Raw genomic sequence first — 18321 nt, forward strand, 5'->3', positions numbered from 1 at the left:
TAAATCAGTGTGTTGATCAGTTATTAATTCATGAAGTAACAGGGACCTGTTAAAGAGACCTAATGTTTAATAATCCATTTTTGACTGCTTTACTCTATGGTGCAGTTGTGGATACTATATTGTTCTTTCGTTGTTTTATTATGTTTAAATTGTTTTTTACTCACTTTTTGGTTGGTTTTTTAGTGGTCTGGGAGACACAGTTTCTAAGGGAACGGGGCCTCGAGTGAATAAAAGGAGGAAAAAAACTGCGGATAGGCGTGTAAGACTGTAACTTTGCTTCCTGGTTCCAACTCAGGACAGTCATGATTTTTTTTTTTTTTTTTTTGGGGGGGGGGGGGGGGGGGGGGGGGGGATGGGGGGTTAATACATTACTAGAAATGAGAGCTGCTCCGTCCAACTTTGGATGGAGCAGCTCTCCTAACAAGACCAGGTTTTGCCCAGAGAGCTCATATGTGGTGTTGGTATGTGCTGTTCTAAATTTCATTTAAAACTTGGGAGGGGCATGGTGTCAACAACCAGATAGCAGCTTGTGTCAGCACGGCCCCTCCCGAGAACCCTCAATGTCTACTTAAATTGAGAGGTGAGGTTGAATAAACAGAGTGCCAAGGGCCTATACGTATGTGTCGTGACAATGTAAATAATTTGAGTGTCTAAGTTGTGGAATAAAATTGAGGCACAGGTGGCCAGGAGGGGACGGAGGAGGAATGCCTCCCCTGCACCTCAGTGACGCACCTGTACCTCAAGGCCCTGCATGTGTGGTGGTGTGATGGAGCGGAAGGGGGGAGGCAACTGGGCATGGGAATGAAAGGATTGGCTAGGGGCAGCTCCCCCGCTGACCTCCATGGGCACGCCCGTCCCCCTGAATCCACCAAGGGCAGGGGCCCTGGGTCCATTCACACCGGGGCTCACAGCAGCAGCACCTCCAAGCCCCACAGAGCATTGGGCAGCATTACGTGCATTTTCCATAGAATTATGTCTTCATTACTGACTTTCATTCAATATATTGAAAGTTTAGTCCAGTTTCAGTCAGTGTATTCACAGTACTGTGCAAAAGTTTTCGGAAGGTGTGAAAAAATGCTGTAAACAAAAAATGCTTTCAGAAATATAAATGATTGTTTACTGGCCCCATTCTGCAGCAGGACAATGACCCCAAACATACAGCCAAAGTCATTAAGAACTAGCTTCAGCGTAACAAAGAACAAGAAGTACTGGGAGTGATGGTATGGCCCCCACAGAGCCCTAATCTCAACATCATCGAGTGTTGTACATGAAGAGACAGGAAGATGTGAGGATGCCTACATCCACAGAAGATCTGTGGTTAGTTCCCCGAGATGTTTGGGACAACCTACCATCCAAGTTCCTTCAAAAACTGATGCTATTTTAAAGGCAAAGGGTGGTCACACCAAATATTGATGTGATTAAGATTTCTCTTTTGTTCATTTGCTGCATTTTGTTGATTGATGAAAATAAATGGTTAACACTTCCATTTTTGAAAGCATTCTTTGTTTACAGCATTTTTTTCTCACCTGCCTAAAACCTTTGCACAGTACTGTATACTGTTTGATACTTTTTATTTGTTTATCACAGTTTCTCTTTCTTTCTTTTTTTGTACAGAAAATAAAAGTTAAATTGAATGGGGTTGCATATAATTCTATTGTGCTTTTGGCATAATGACAATAAAGATTTTGATTCTGAAAAAAGCTTTTGAAGAGATGGTTAAAGAACATTTTCCCGATGCCACTTTCATACTTGATTCATGCGGGATTAGTCCTGTTAGACTCAAAGCAAATCTCGCCTGGCATGATTACTAACTAACTGTGTGTTTGTGTTACAGGTAGCATACAACAGGCGGTCAGCGGGTCAGCCTCCATCAGCCTGTGCGCTGGAAGTCAGTGTGAAAGGGGTGAAAATGAGTGTCCAGGATCGGTGCCACTCCGCTCACAGGGTACAGCACTATTCTCTCTCTTCACACTTTTCTTTACTCACAGAATGAAAATGGAACTCTGATTTATAGAAGGAATTTTTAAAATGTATGTATTTTACAATAAAGTAGTATTTGTTTGAACAGAGAGCACATTTGAATATTAGACTACTGTTAAAATGGTGCTAAAACCATTAAAACAAATAGTGTTTAATATGTACAATAAACAATAATAATAAACAATAATATACCAATGTTAAATCTCGCGACACCGTACGTGACTTAATCTCGCCTGCTTTGGATCGTGGTTTAAGGAAGGCATCCATCTCAGTCAAGTCGAGCAGCCGCCTCTACTTTTTTTCCAACATGCTCTTGAACACCCTTGAACGGCTAAAGAATTGGTGCAGCGTTTCATGATGAGAAGGAAATCCGCATTATTTCTCCAGAATCCAAGGTTTGACTAACGGACCTCTCATTCAATAAATTTCAGTTTTTTTTATTAGCAAATCACAACAGTATTCATTAAAAGTTCCTTTACATTTCAAGGTAAAAATCCTACAATAATAAAGAGACAACCCCAACAATCAGACAGCCCCTTATAAACAAGCACTTGGCAACAGTGGGAAGAAACCTCCAGCAGATCCAGGCTCAGGGAAGGGAGCCATCTGCCATGACCTGTTGGGGTCGAGGGGAGGAAGACAGGAAAGCTTAGACCTTCCTAAAGAGGCTGAGTGGTGTAATCCTATAGTTGGAATAGACGCGTCAGTCCCCCGTCTTGATGATGGGAATTATGAACCCAGTCTTCCAATCCAGAGGCACAACCCCACATCTTGAATGAACATTGCAGAGGCTTGTCAAGCAAAACATCTCTACAGCATCCAGGGTTTTTAGGAACTCAGGGTGAATCTCATCCACCCCTCTGGCCTCTACCAGACTCCTCTACATGCCTTTCGTAAAATAAGAGTCTGGGAACAAGGATTAAGAAGATCCTCAAAGTATTTCTTCTTATACATTTTCTATTCAGCAGCTTTAATTTAGCATTTTCTATTCACGTTTCCCATTTTGCTTTATATGTATTTCCATTTTCCATCCTAATATTTGGTCTCTACGGAGCCCCTCTGATGACATGGTCCAAAAAATAAATAAATTGTGGCCACAAAATACTACTTCGTGGGCACGAAATGGGTATAACGTGCCCACGAAATACTTATTTGTGGCCACGAAATACTATTTTGAGGGCACGAAATAGGTATAACGTGCTCACGAAATGCTAATTTGTGGGCACGAAACACTTGACCGATAACCGTGATCCTTCCCAGACCCTTGCAGTTGGTTGACAAAAAAATCTATCCCGGCATCCAGGTCGTACTTACATCTGTAAAGCAACTGGGCTCTCAATAATAATATTTGCTACATAACTTTTGCACTGTCCACTTCCTGCTGTGACAAAACAAATTTCCCACGTGTGGGACTAATAAAGGTTATCTTATCTTATCTTATCTTATCTTATCTTATCTTATCTTATCTTATCTTATCTTATCTTATCTTATCTTATCTTATCTTAATATCCTGTTTAAATGTCTCTCCGTAATAATGGTTCCTTGCATTGCCAGGCTTTTCAAAATGCATTTGTAGCTCATTCCCAGCCTAAAATAAAAGTCAATCATACTGTCTCTGTCCATGGTGTATAGGTTTAGCCTACTCTTATGCTTATGTGTCTACGCAGCTGTCCAGGAATTGTATCAATATGGTGTGCGCACGTTATCTATTTCATTGCCACAAATGCGTAATTCGTGGGCACGTTATACTATTTCAAGGGCACGAAGTAGTATTTTGTGGCCACGATTTATTTAGTTTTTGGACCATGTCATCAGAGGGGCTCCGTAGGTCTCATATCTCTACTTGAATAAATAATTAAAACAAGGATGGATTTTCCTCCTGGGATTTTTTGTTCACCATTTCACATATGCCATTTTAATTTTTAAAATTCCCATCTTTATTTATTTATTTATTTTTTATTAATTTTTATTGAAAATATTTTTTTCTGTTGTTTTAGTCTTCAGAAAAGAAACTGTTTTCATCCACATTTATATGCTGTTTCTGTTTTCTGTGTGTGGTTTGTGGCTTAGCATAGGAGGGGTGGAGCAGTGAGTTCAGGGTGTGGTGTGTCAGAGGTTGATCCACACAGCTGTTCTCCATTACAGGGTCATTCCTTCCCTATTTCAGGAGGATGCTGAAATATTTCCTATTTCAGGAAAAGGCAGTTAAAAAGCTGCGCGAACAAAGTTTGTCAAAAACCCTTATCAATAAAACACCTCTCAACGTGCAACACCCTGTGGGTGGGTCCTTATTGTGGTCACACTGTGACACTATGTCAATTGAATACATTGAGATGGGTTTAATTTCTAAATACAACAAACCCAATATTAAATATTGCATTTTCTTGTGTACTTACAACCTAACATAACCTAACATATTCACATGGTTCATGATTTAAAGCTTGTCATCTTCTAATCAGAGGCCTCCAGCCCATTTGTCAAAGTGTCATTAGGCAAGCTACAAATCCTCAAATTGCTCAGAATGAAGGCACAGATAGAAGCAATGTATTAATGGCTGAATGTGGTTGCATTCTTAGTTAGAAAAGTCCTGCATAAGTTCAAATTTAAGAAGTTATATTCACTATCCATCCATCCATCTTCTTCCGCTTTATCCGGGCCGGGTCACGGTGCCCCCGGGTCACCCTCAGGCGTTCCCAGGCCAGCCAAGAGATATAATCTCTCCAGCGTGTCCGGGGTCTGCCCCAGGGCCTCCTCCCAGTGGGACCTGCCAGGAACACCTCGCCCAGGAGGCATCCTTGTCAGATGCCCGAACCACCTCAGCTGGCTCCTTTCGATGTGGAGGAGCAGCGGCTCTACTCTGAGCCCCTCCCAGATGGCTGAACTTCTCACCCTATCCCTAAGGGAGAGGCCAAGCTCATTTTTGCCGCTTGTATCCGCGATCTCGTTCTTTCGGTCACTACCCACAGCTCGTGACCATAGTTGAGGGTAGGGACGTAGATCGACCGGTAAATTGAGAGCTTCGCTTTTACGCTCTGCTCTCTCTTCAGCACGACGGACCGGTGCAGCACCAATCCGTCTGTTGATCTCCCGCTCCCTTCTCGCTTCACTCGCGAACAAGACCCTGAGATACTTGAACTCCTCCACTTGGGGCAGGAACTCATCCCCGACCCGGAGTGGGCAAACAACTGTCAGTGGCATCATAGCCCCTCTAGGTAGAAGATAATCAACTCTTAGTGATGTACTCATAAAGTTATCTTAAATATAATTGTTGACTGCTACCCGGTGACTTTGCTATGGGACTTTAGTTCCAATAGATCTACTGGTAGTTGATTTCTCCAGTTGTAAGTTACCATTTAACAACATTTTCTAATGTTATTCACTGTAATGAATTAATTTAAATTCTAGCTTAACAAAAGTTTCTAACTATGATGTTAATTTAGAGTAATATTCCAGAATTACATGTTTACATGGCTCTTTGTCTTTGTTGTTATCAGGGGGACCAGTGCTTCCATTTCTTCCAGTTGAAAAATATTTCATTCTGTGGTTGTCATCCAAAATACAGCAGGTGAGTCAAATGCTTTAGATGGCTTGTATTACAATTCCCTCACCTCGTGAGAGATTAGTTAACTTTTATGAACATGAATCTTTCCTGTGTGCTGCTTGCTCTGTTGTTTTTCATCCTGCAACAGGCTCAATTGAACCTTTGGAAATAATTGTTTTATTTGCACTGCAGGTACTTTGGCTTCATCACCAAGCACCCTGACCAGCAGCGCTTTGCTTGTCATGTCCTGATGTCACAAACAACTTTACATCCTTTAGCAGAATCTGTCGGGTAAGTCCTACTCTACTGTGTTCTGCTCTGCATTTAATTCAATTATATTTAAGATTCAATGCATATGACTGTCCTATCTATGGACATGCTGCAGAGGGATTATTACTTCTGTAGACACTAGTTTATAGTGTGTTACGATTTCTATCAGGGTTTCAAACTCTGACAGATGAAAGCTCTGAGAAAGTAGTGTCTTTTTAATTGTTTTATGGGGGGAAAAACACATCACCGAGGTTAAGTACAATTCACTATGGTCACTATGGTGTCCAGTAAGTAACAAGGCTGATGTTGGGAGGCTTTTATTAGCTACAGTTTTGTTTTCATCCTTAACAAAACAACATGGAGATATAACCTGTTTCCAAAAAAGATGTTAGGCTGTGTAAAAGATAAATAAGAAAAAATATAATTACATTTTTTTATTAAAAGAACAGTGGAATATTTTCCAATGTTACATTACAACCTTATCAACAACAAAAGTGCTGGAAGCCCAGGAGGCCAGTTGTAGTTTTAAAAGCTAAATGTTTTCATGCTAGATGTGAGATTTTAAATACCCAATTAATACCTATACAGCAGCATTTCTGGATTCCTTTTATGTCTCGTTATTTCTTTGCCATGTAGAGTTTTAACTTGCGTTAGTGGCTGATGGGAATGGTCTTCACTGGCACGATTTTCATGAATTGGCCTGCGAAATGATTTCTACAACAGAACTGTGTTAAATGCAGAAAGCTGCGGGCCTTGACTACTTGGTTAGGTTCAGGAAATAAAAACATTAGACAATAAAAGGTTTATAAAAGGATCGTGTTTTGGGTTCAAATATAACAGCTGCCATGTCATTCAAAGAGCTTTTTTCTCGATGAGTTCCCTTTGAGGATTCTCAGCAGCACATTCACACACATAAACACTCTTCTGTTGAAATATATTAGGTTTAAAGCTGATTTTAAAACAATTTTTGTTTATGTACACAAAATAAGTACAATAGGGTCACATTTTGCCATAACACTGGCTGGACCATTAGAACAAGTCAGTCTGGCTTGTAGCTTGTAAATCAACCATTTCCAGTGACCTGGTCTGCTTGGTTATGGAATCTTTTGTGCTATTTTTCCCAACAGGAGGGCATTCCAGCAGTATTACAAGGAGCACGTCGGCTACTCCTGTCCCACTGAAGACATCTTCATTGAATAATGCCTCCTGTCCATCCATTCTATGAATTTAATATTCACTATGTGCATGTAAGCCTGGTCTTATATACCACCAACTGGATTACCAATATATCTTCTTTGCATGGTGGGTTATTTCTTTTCTAAGCTGCATCCACTAATACAGCAAGCTTCTCCTTCTTTTGGCCATATCACAATATGAATAATTCTATGGATTGATAGGGACACGTGGGATTTTTCACGCCACAGAAAGTTACCAATAGTTAAACAGAGATATTGAATATTAATGCATTTTATTTGCAAAAATTATCTTAATTAACTATGCATGGATATTGCATATATACAGACTACCTTCAGAGCTACTCTAGCCCACAAAGCCAAATCTCAGCAACTACAAATGTTGCTAGAAAAAATCTGAATCATCTTTCTGATATTAGCAATTACCATACAAACAATCTGGCACCATAGAAACATGTCAATATCTGTCAATGATTGTAAGCAATCTAATGAGACAATGTTTAAATAACAGTGTTAGTCATTGAATCACATAACATTATAGGAGCTCAAATAAAACACATGAGTAAAAGCTCATAAGATTTAAAGTAGTGGTCCTAAAAACTAGCTGGAAGTGCAGCTTCTGATTTTATTTGATTAAACAACCTTTGAAGTACATATTTAAATGTTCAGAGATACATATATTTAACTTTAGCTCATAAGTCCTGGGCAACAAAGCTTTAAGCAGAATAAAAATTTAATTATATAACTTAAATATTTGTTAGATTGTTTAAGAGCCTTAAAACTTAAGAGCCAGGTCGCTGTGGTTCAGGTAGGAGAGCAGGTGTCGACCAATTTGGTTGGTAGATTGAGCCCTGGCTCCTCCAGTCCACATGTCAAAGTATCCGTGGACGAGACACTCAACCCCAAGTTGCCCCTGATGCATCTAGAAGCACTAGATAAAAGTGGTGTGAATGTGTGATTGGGTGAAAAAGACTTGTGGTAGAAAGTCCTTTGAGTGCTCATATTGAGTAGAAAAGAGCTATATAAGTACCAGTCCATTTAACATTTAAGTGCTGTTTGCATAGGTAATCATGTATGACTTTTTAGGGTTAGTATGGAGTTCAATGAAAACAAAAATTTTAAATAAATTCTTCCTGAATTTGCAAAGAGTGCGCAAAAGAAAATAATCACTTTGATGATTGACCAAACAACCACAAATAACATCACCCGAAAGAGACTTCAAATAGTCACAAAACAACTACCAAGAGATGCAAGACGCAGGTGAGAGAACGTTTAAGTGTATTTAGGGGCTCATAGTCTCAGGATGAATCTATGGTCACCAGCCATTAGGATTCATGATCATTTGTTTAAACTCACATGGCAGTCTGTCCAGTATTTGTATAGTCTATGAAACTGATGGGTGACACTACATAGTTCAACAAATGGAAAAACAAAAAAAATCTGGTTCTTCTAGTTAAACAAATCTAGAGATGTTACTGCTTTTCTCTTTTAGAGTGAGGGAAAAATTATCTGATGCCCTGCTGAATTTGTAAAGTTTACTCACTTATAAAGAAATGAACACTCTCAAATGTTTATGGTAGTTTCATTTTAATGGAGAAAGAATGACACACAAAAATCCAGAATAAAAACATAAAAGTTCGAAATGTATTTGGACGCCATTGAGTGAAATATGTATTGGATTTCCAAGCCGTTTTCTAGTTACCTGAAATGATGGATATTGGGAATGTCATTACTCCAGAGTTGAGTGCATTCTTATAGTAAAGTCAGAAACACAAGGAAAAACTTTTTTTGTCTAAGGACGGTTGAGCCATTCATGTATCGTTACCAATACAATACAGTACTTTTTTTGCACTTTACAACCCGACTGCTGCAACACTGGCTGCACGGATTAAAGATTTTACAGTTTTTCTAATGTTTGATGTTCACTGCCATCATCTTGGACTGTTAACTTGGGGTTAATTCCACAAATTCAGCTTCTGCATGTATAAAGGCTAATTTACACTGCCTGTAGCCCTGCTCTCAAAAACTGACATAGATGTAACTCTGTATGTGTGGCTGGTTTTAAGAAAGAAATGCTTAAAGTTCAAGTTTTTAGAATATGTGTAGCGCCATCTTGTATCAGTTACAGAACATTACATCATCGGGTTGGTTGGAGTCAACAGACATTGCATTAGTTTATGTTAGCTAACTAGTAACACAACCAATAACCCAGGGAAAAATAAGGACTGTAAAATTTTTGTGCTGCTTTTCCTCACCAGGCCTGAACTGTGCAGTCAGCTGTTAAAACAGTTTCTCACAAGGTGTGATCAGCACTATTTTATGTAATAATATTCTCTTTTCCCAAGCATATCCAAACTGGGTTTTTTTTTGTCACACCACAAACATAACTATGTTTTTTACCAAAACACGATTGAAAATCTTAATGTCCATCAGCATGTCCATAGGAAAAATTTTTTTTAAATCTCCACTAGTGCTGTCAGCGTTAATCTCATTAAAATGACGTTAATGCCATAACCGCATTAACGCGGCAAATCTCCGTTAGCGAGTAAGCGCGGGTCGCCCCGTGCGTGGGGCTGCACGGCATCAACGCATTAGCACGGTTAGTTCGTTAACGCATTAGCACTGTGCAACCCCACACACAAGGCGATCCGCGCTTACTGGCTAACGGCAATTTGCCACATTAGTGCGGTTATGGTGTTAACGTCATTCTAACGAGGTTAACGCTGACAGCACTAATCTCCAAATTACGCTCCCCCTCACTAACGTTTGGGCTTCACTTTTCTCCAGTTCAGTTCAGTTCATTTTTATTTCAAACATATACATTCACCAACATTTCATAAAATCTTTCCATGCAGTTGTTTGAAAAGGCAGAAGTATATACTTATTTAGCCCGACCCCCTCAGGTTTACATCCTCATCATCTAAATTTGAACAACAAAAACGTATACAACGCCTTCAACTTAGAACGTAACATCACAAAAAAATATTTTCTCATGTTCAACTAAAACTATATTTAGATTTGTTAATTTGCAGAAAAAAATAAACGTCACTTTGACTGCTGTCTTGGGTTAATTGCATTTTCTTCATTCTTATACTTATTTAAAATTTCTTTTTTGAGTTTTATTTTAAACTGGTTTATATCACATTCTTCACTTCTAATATTTGTCCATCACACACATCGACACATTTTTCCTGCAGTTCATGGGATTCCCAATCGTGCTTTGGTAAGAAACGTAGTTGTGCTTGTGGTGTGATTCGCATGTAGTAATCTGTTATGCTGTAAACTGTCTGGATGTGCTTGGAAAAAAGAGAGACTCTTTTATTGCATAAAATAGTGCCGATCGCATCAGCTGATTGCGCGATTCTGTACAGCCAGAGGAGGAAAAATCTGAGTTTCTTACTCCAGCTTGTCCGTCCAGTGAATCATCTGTCGCCTGACTCAAAAACAGACTCTCCTCCACACTGTCCTCATTCAAAAAGTGCTTTGCAAACCCGAACATTACGCCTTACAGTTCTATTTTCCTGTTTTAGTGTAGCTAGCCAAACATCGAAGAGCCAGGTACTACTAAAGAGACAGACAGTGAAAGTGGACAGTATATGCTTATATAGCAGAAAAGTGATCCCCTCAAACTGATTTTTAGCTTTAGTGCTTTTAGTGCATTTATTATCCCCTCAGTTATTGGTTGTGTTACTAGTTAGTTAACATAAACTAATGTAATGTCTATTGACTCCAACCAACCGATGATGTCTTGTTCTGTAATGGCACAAATAGCACTAAAAATGTTCTTTAAATGTTAACGTTGAGCACTATTTCTTCAATAAATAACTGCAGATACACAGACAGAGTTACATCTATGTCAGTTTTTTGAGTTCTGGGCTCGATGGTGTAAATTAGCCTTTATACATGTAGTGTTTCATGTCCACTTTAAACTAAAATGCACTTTTAGTACTTTGTAGACAGTGTTGGTCAAGTTACTTGAAAAAAGTAATCAGTAACTAATTACTGATTACTTCCCCAAAAAAGTAATCCCGTTACTTTACTGATTACTTATTTTCAAAAGTAATTAATTACTTAGTTACTTAGTTACTTTTTAAAAACACGATTTACAACCTGAATAGGTAATAAAGCGATAGATCTTCAGCCCAATTCTACTTTTTCTACATAATCCATCATACAAAATGTAATCAAATGGAAAAGTCTTTTTTTAAAACTTGTTTTATTAGTTTTAAGCTTTTAACTTTATGCATCAAGCAAAAATTTAATTATATGCACCATTCTCTGACTTGAAGAAATTTGTTTAACATTTAAACCTATTTTCTGCACATTCCAGCACATAAAATAAAATATTTTTTGTGTTTACACTCAGTCTTTCAAATAGATGCAAGTAAAACACAGCAGAAAATAAATAAAGTCAAAGACTAGCGGTCCTTTTGCTCTATTTTCACCTGTAAAGCAGGAGTGGGGTAGGCGGAGGTTTACCCTGGTGCAGGTGTGCCGCAGCGGTCAGTTGAAGAATCCGCGAGTTTCTCTGTGAATTTCCCATTACGTCGTTGCGCACTAGGAGCTTGTTTAGGGGGGGGTTTCGGTGTAAAAATAAGTTTTCTTCCCACGCACAACGGACACTAATGTTTTTGTCACTTTTTATGGAATCAAACTCAAAGTAAGGTCAGTGCTTCCACGCTTTAAACGCTGCACGCTCATACTCTCTCCCGCACTCGATATATTATCCATTGTTGATCTGCACACAGCTGTTGCCACGAACGTCGCACTCGCTTACGTCACTGTTGTGAGACACTCTCGCAAAAAAAATCACGGTTTTAGTAACGCAGTAACGCAGCGTTCCTACGGGAAAGTAGCGGTAATCTAATTACTGTTTTTGCAATAGTAATCCCTTACTTTACTCGTTACTTGAAAAAAGTAATCAGATTACAGTAACACCCATCTCTGTTGGTAGATAACTCCTTATTGGCAAGCACAGCAGTAAGATGTTTCTTGTAGTTGGTCACCATTTTTTCACACATCTCAGCAGGGATTTTGCGCCCACTCGTCTTTACAGAAATTCTCCAAATCCTTTAATTTTCTTGGCTGCCTGTTGGCAACTTCAAGCTTCAGTGCTGATTCTCTCTACAGATCTGATTTATAGGATAGAGGTCTACAGACTGGCCACTCCATGATCATAATGTTCTCCTTTTTTAGCTGCTCTGTTGTTTACTTGTTTGTATTTAGATAATTTTCATGCTTTAAGACCCATGTACAACCGCTCTTCAGTGTTCTAACTCAGGGAAGAAGGTTCTCATCCAAGATCTTACAGTACAGCTCTGTCCACTGGCCCACTCAATGTGAAATTGTTTTGGTGGGCATGATTAATGTATAAACAATGCAGGTTGAGACCAGGAGTATCTCCAGTGTACTGAATGATTGATTTATTGTGGTTTGTGTGCCATGTGGGCACTCAGAAATCTGTGGGACCCAGAATTCTTACTGGGTTGTAGGGGATCAAATATTTTTTTCGCTCAGGGACATGCAAATCAATTTAGGACAGTTTTTTTTCCTGGATTTTTGGTTGACATCATGTTGCTCTCCATTTGAATGAAACTGACATAGAAATTCAAAACTGTTCTTTTCTTTGTAAGTGAGAAAATGTACATGTTCAGTAGGGATTCAATTAAATATTTGTATGCCACTGAACACTTAGACCACACTTTGAGCTCCAGGAACATAGTCATTCATTTTTAAACAAACTGAATAGTTAGTAAAACAAGAAACTAGTGCATGAATGCTCTTTCTCATTATTAACATTTGATGTAACTGAGTGATACAGGCACTTGAGTTCAAATGATAACGCTTTATTTTACAAGTTTTATATTTTCCAGCTAACGTGGTAAAAACAAAAGACTATAAATTACAAGGATATTTTTTAAACCCCTCATAAAGCCCCTTTTAAACACTTTCTACTTTCCCCCATTCTTTCTTATTTTCTCTGTAGTCATTCACAACTTAAAGTAGGATTTAAAAAATAGCTGATCTATTCTACCTGCTGCAGTGATGTGCAATGATGATCATCTCAGTGACGTAACTACATTCTTCTGATCAAACGAAATTCTTTTGACAATCTTTGATTCAAGTTTATTTTAAAGGTTCCCCCTGCAGTTTCCAAGACAGTATTTTAAAGGACAATAAAAACAAAAAACATTTCTAAAACTCTAAACTGTGTATTTTCTGAACCCCAGACATGACAGTCTACTGTTGATGATCTTTGGAGTTCTTGTAAAGATGTCTCATTCGTCTTTTTTGCTGCTTTCCTTTTTCTTCCAAATGTGGCTCAACTTCAACTCTTCATGCAGCTTTCTTTGACTGCGCACTGATGTACTTGATGCAGACTAATGGGAAGGACCGCATTATTTTAAGCTGAGACATTTTCTGTATTGCTTAAAGCATACATACTCAACCCTTGCTAACAGTTGGAGCTTTAAGTTATCAAAAAGGAGGTAGAAAGTGGCACATGTGGTTTCACAAATGAAAGCCACATGTGCTGGTCACGCTAGGTGGTTGGGTGGTGTGGACACCCAAGTTTATGAATGTGATAACTTGAGCACAAGGTGACGTAGGATTTTGAAATTCATGCCATAGGAGCACGTACTAAAAATCCCAGATGAGTTAGAATCTCAGTGAATCTTCAGTCAGAAGTAAAGTTTTCTGAAAATCCTGTGAATGCAACAACTTAACAACAAGGGTGATGGAGGATTTTCACAAACCACTAAATATCTTGGACAAGAATGAATCTCAGTGACCTTGACCTCAAGGTGAAGGCCAGAGGTCAACTTTTCTGAAAATCTTTCTGATAATCTTTCAATAATGCAAGAAGGAATTCACGCAGGATTTTGAAATTGATACGATAGGTGCATCTTCTAAAACTCTCGGGCGAATTTGAATCTTGGTGACCTAGACCTTAAGGTCAGAAGTCATTTTTTCTGAAAATTCAAACTTATGCAATAGGGGGCTCTACTAGGAGGCTGAGGTGGTAGCAGTGGCAGCTGCCAGCATTTTCTGTTCTAGGTGATGTTTCACTTTCTTACTGAGGTAAATCACCATGATACTCGCTGACCTTATATCACTTTTGCAATGGTGACTAAGCCTATTTATAAATTATGTTTTAATACTAATCCTTACTCTCTGACCCCTAAACTATGTTTATGTTTTGTAAGTGCAAGTTTTTAAGCTGTAGTTCATCGTTAATTGTTAATCTTGTGGTTTTGCACACAGAACAAAAAACAAAGTAAATGACATTTTGTTGCAGATTAAAATTACATGCAGCAATATTTAATATTTTTTCCAAATCACCAAACACGAACATGCCTGTGGCAATGTGACTCGCAGTTTTGATTCTTCGAGCTGTAGACCCTGTTTAAGGATTTGAGAGAAAACATTAAATCTAAAACCAGAATTCAAAGGTAGTCTACTTACAAATTTCATATGAGGTCAGCAAGTACAGTGTAGGTGTCCTGTTTTAGGATCAGATATCAATGCCAGTAAAACAATAAAATTCTTTGTTACAGTGAGAAAAAAAATCAAGGAATAAGTTTTCATCTAAAAGTTATTTTTTATTACCGATGCTCATTAAGGAAACAATGACAGTTTGTGCTAGTACAAATCTTCCTCTTTTTAATGCACAGAGGTCCGAGTGACCTTGCAGGCATGGTAATGCTATGTTCTGTAGAGCTGATTGGTCAGTAGGCAGTGATTTTATACCTCTCGATCACCAATCAGGATTTTAACCTACAGGTTAGATTCACAGCATAAGTTACCGTGGCGATTTACCCCAGTAAGAAATGCACCGCCTTCATGGTGCAAAACACCCAGGGTGAAACCTGAAGTTCCCTGGATACGCTGAAATCCTGCTTCCTAGTTTAGGCCTCTGGTCATATAAAATGTAGACAGCTGTTCTGCTACCCAGATGTGGCAAAAATCTACTTACTGCAGTTATAAGTTCAGGAATTTGAATCTTTGGTCTTCTATTAAATGTATATGGAATAAAACGATTTGAGCAGATTAAGCCAGTGGAAATAAAGGTGGAAAAGTTTTACACTATATCAGAGCAACAGTGCCTTTTTTTCTATTTTATTTTCTGGTGTAATGATGATGGCTTTCCTCTTTGTCACAGAATCGAAATAGAAACAACAGCCAGTTACAGACAAGCAGTCTTGTAGCTGTACAGGACTTTAGAAGAGGGACGGAGAGGGTGGAGCTCTTATTAAGGAAGGCATATAACTGTGTGGACGATCCCCGACCAAAAACAGATATTAAAAGCAAAAATTCTGGGGACTGAAAATAGGCATCTTTCTGCTATTATAGGTGGTGTGTTTTGCCCAAATATTAGGAAAAGACAATCAGTGCTTCATCTTGGACTCCTCATGCTGTCACTCTTCTTGTATGGGCACTTCTGCAACTTGTCCGTGAGATTCACTAGTAGGAGCATTGCAGCTGCTGTCCTAACACAGTAATCTCAGTGATCTTTATGGTCCTCTTTGCATAAAACCTGAATTTTTCAGGACAACCAAAACAAAGTGGCCTGCATCAAACACACTGTGTCACACCATTCTTGGCTTACATGTTTGTTTCAAGAATTACATTTGCATTACACACAATATATAAGACAGCAAACTTTGTTTGTTGGTTAAGTCAAATATGTACGACTGTGGCTGTCATCTTAGCTGCATCATGGTGAGAGGCTGTACCAGAAAGTGCCCTATGTATTCCACTTCTGTGATTCTAACGCCATGGAGATCAAGTGCACATAACTCAATATAGATATATCCTGTATAGATGTTTGTATAGAAGTTATTATTGTATGCTGCTGGTTTGACAAAAATCTGGGTGTGACACTGCATAATATCAGTGTTGTAAAACAAAGTCAAGATGATGCTGGTGGTGGTTCTTGTCAATAAATCATGTTTACAACTTAATTTCAAAGCAAGACATGTTTTTTTCATAAAATATGAAATGTGTTCAATTCCTAGAAATATTTATTGCACGGAGTTTGTGTGCTACGTTCAGACCTGATACTTTTGATATGTATGTTGCAAGAATACAGTTGAATTATTCAGTTATGACATACACTTTTTTTCTGGTTTCCCAGATAGAAAGATAACATTGAATGATGTTTAGTTTTCATCTGAATCATCATTGTGGTCCAGATTGAAATCTCAGTGCTAAATAAATGTTGAATCAGTGTTAAAATACCGATCAAACCGACAGTGCAAAAGTAATGACACTGAAATAACACAGATTCAAAGTTGTCCTGTTATAATTGATTAATGATCTATTTACAGTTGACCAGGTGACAACAATGATGCTCAAATGTCATGGAATTATAGTTGACCAGAAAATTAAAGCTATTATCAGATGGACTGTTCCATCGCACCCCTCTCAACGTGGTACATCCCATCTCTCCACCATTGAAACATCATGGATTTATGGTTGACCGGGAGACATTACTACACCCCAGATATATCCTCTGTAATACATCAGGTAAGCATTCACTTATTTTCTTCTGTTTGAATTGCACCAAATATATTTTTAACCAACTATATTTCATATATGTTGTCGAACACTCAGCACAGTGATACATATTGTAGATGTGTAATTTAGGCATATTATGTTAGCTAGGGTGAGTTAGAGAAAGGCAGAACTATATATTAAGTAGAAAAACTTAAATCTGAACAAAGTATGCTCTTTCCTTATTTTTTCATATTAGTTTTTTATTTTGTTTTCGTTTTTCGGATAGTTCTGAGTTCTCCTTTACCTACAGGCAGTTGACAGTTAGGACCCAGACCAGGTGGAGGCAGGACATCATTCAGTGTGTTTGATGAATTCACCAGAAATTATTAAATTATTAAACTATTAAATGACAGCTGGGATAGCCCCACCCCGCAACCCTGAAAAGGATAAGCGGGAGCGGCTGGATGGATGGTGAAGTTGTCTGTTGTTTATATGTTAGAGCCTAGTGTTTAATAGTAGAGTTAAAAATGTTTTCATCAACATCCTTATATCAATTAAAACGACATTAGACAAGAAAATTACATTATTTTGAAATATTGTAAGTAATTTGTTTTGTTTAACATCACTTGAAATGCCACTTATGTCCACTTGATCTTTAGTAGTGGCGTCCACATTGCTTCAATATTAACTGAAGGTGCAAAAAAGATCGTATTCGTATTGTATCTTTATTTTGAACATGTTCAATTAATACAACAACAACAACAGAGAAAAAAAGAGACAAATAAAGCAAAACAAAAGGGAAAAAAAGGAATAGTAATTATAAATAACTTACATGTTCAAAAAGGAGTAGGACGCAGCATAAGCTTATTTAATCCCACCCCCTTTCCACTATTTAGTAACTAATAGTCAACCATTTTATCTTCCTATTCATCAAAATTTCTGGGCCATGTGCAATTGCTGAGCTGGGGCTAACACCTCATAGGAATCAGGCCTTGCTTAGGCACTTATGATGAACTGATATACTGTTTCTAAGATAATTTGGTTGCAGTGGTACCAGTTATTTCCTTGGGGAAACACTTAGTGCATGTAATAAGTGTCCCCGTGTGATCGTATTTATTTGGGGTTTGTTTGTTTGTTTGTTTGTTTGTTTGTTTGTTTGTTTGTTTGTTTGTTTGTTTGTCAAAGAAACGCCCCTGTAAGTTTCCTGCTGGTGAGAGCTACCAGCCACAGTTTGCTTTTTACAGTTCTGTAACAGCTTCATGGGTGGGACACATTGTCCAAGAGTGATACTGTCTTCTGTCTCCTACCACCTGCACTGGCTTGAGGGGGCATCCTAGGACAGAACTGGCCTTCCTGATGAGCTTATCCAACTGCTTCCTCTCAGCTGTAGATAAGCTGCTGTTCCAACCAGTGACAGTAGAAAACAGACAACACCATTTTTGAGTGAGTTAAAAAAAATAGGTCTTCAGGAGCGCCCCTACACTGCAGAAGATCCGGGTCTCCTCAGCAGATAAAGTCTGCTCTGACTGTTTCTGTAAAGAGCATCAGTGCTGTGACTCCAGTCCAATTTATTGTTCAGGTGAACACCCAGGTACTTATGTAGTGATCAGAAATACACAATAAACGTTGAGGCCTTGAGCCAACTCAGCCAAATTATATCTGATTTATTTATTTAAAGGGTTTAAAACAAAATTAGACCATCTGACTCCTTAATTACAATAATTAGAATACATTGTTTACATCCCTGCATTTAATTGCAGTTTTTCCAGTTTCTGTAAAAAGCACTAATATACAGCACTTTTTGTACATTTTTATTAATTATCCTACTCTGTTACACAG

The 18321-nt window shown here is 38.4% G+C and overlaps 1 protein-coding gene across 5 annotated transcripts in view; it reads left to right on the forward strand.

Annotated features, from left to right (window-relative positions):
• The window catches only part of LOC146665466 (C-Jun-amino-terminal kinase-interacting protein 1-like), a 31361-nt gene extending 15435 nt beyond the window's left edge, over positions 1-15926 (forward strand). For all 5 annotated transcript variants that reach the window (XM_085413154.1, XM_085413157.1, XM_085413153.1 and 2 more), the window contains 4 exons: positions 1835-1945; positions 5475-5545; positions 5714-5812; positions 6919-15926. In XM_085413154.1, the coding sequence (XP_085269280.1) occupies positions 1835-1945; positions 5475-5545; positions 5714-5812; positions 6919-6991 (354 nt within the window). In that variant the 3' untranslated portion in view covers positions 6992-15926. The remainder of the gene's footprint in view (positions 1-1834; positions 1946-5474; positions 5546-5713; positions 5813-6918) is intronic.
• The last annotated feature ends 2395 nt before the right edge of the window (positions 15927-18321 follow it).

This window comes from Rhamphochromis longiceps, linkage group LG7 (genome assembly GCF_057381845.1).
Source record: "Rhamphochromis longiceps isolate RC_006_pf linkage group LG7, R_longiceps_female_GT1.1, whole genome shotgun sequence".
NCBI lineage: Eukaryota > Metazoa > Chordata > Actinopteri > Cichliformes > Cichlidae > Rhamphochromis > Rhamphochromis longiceps.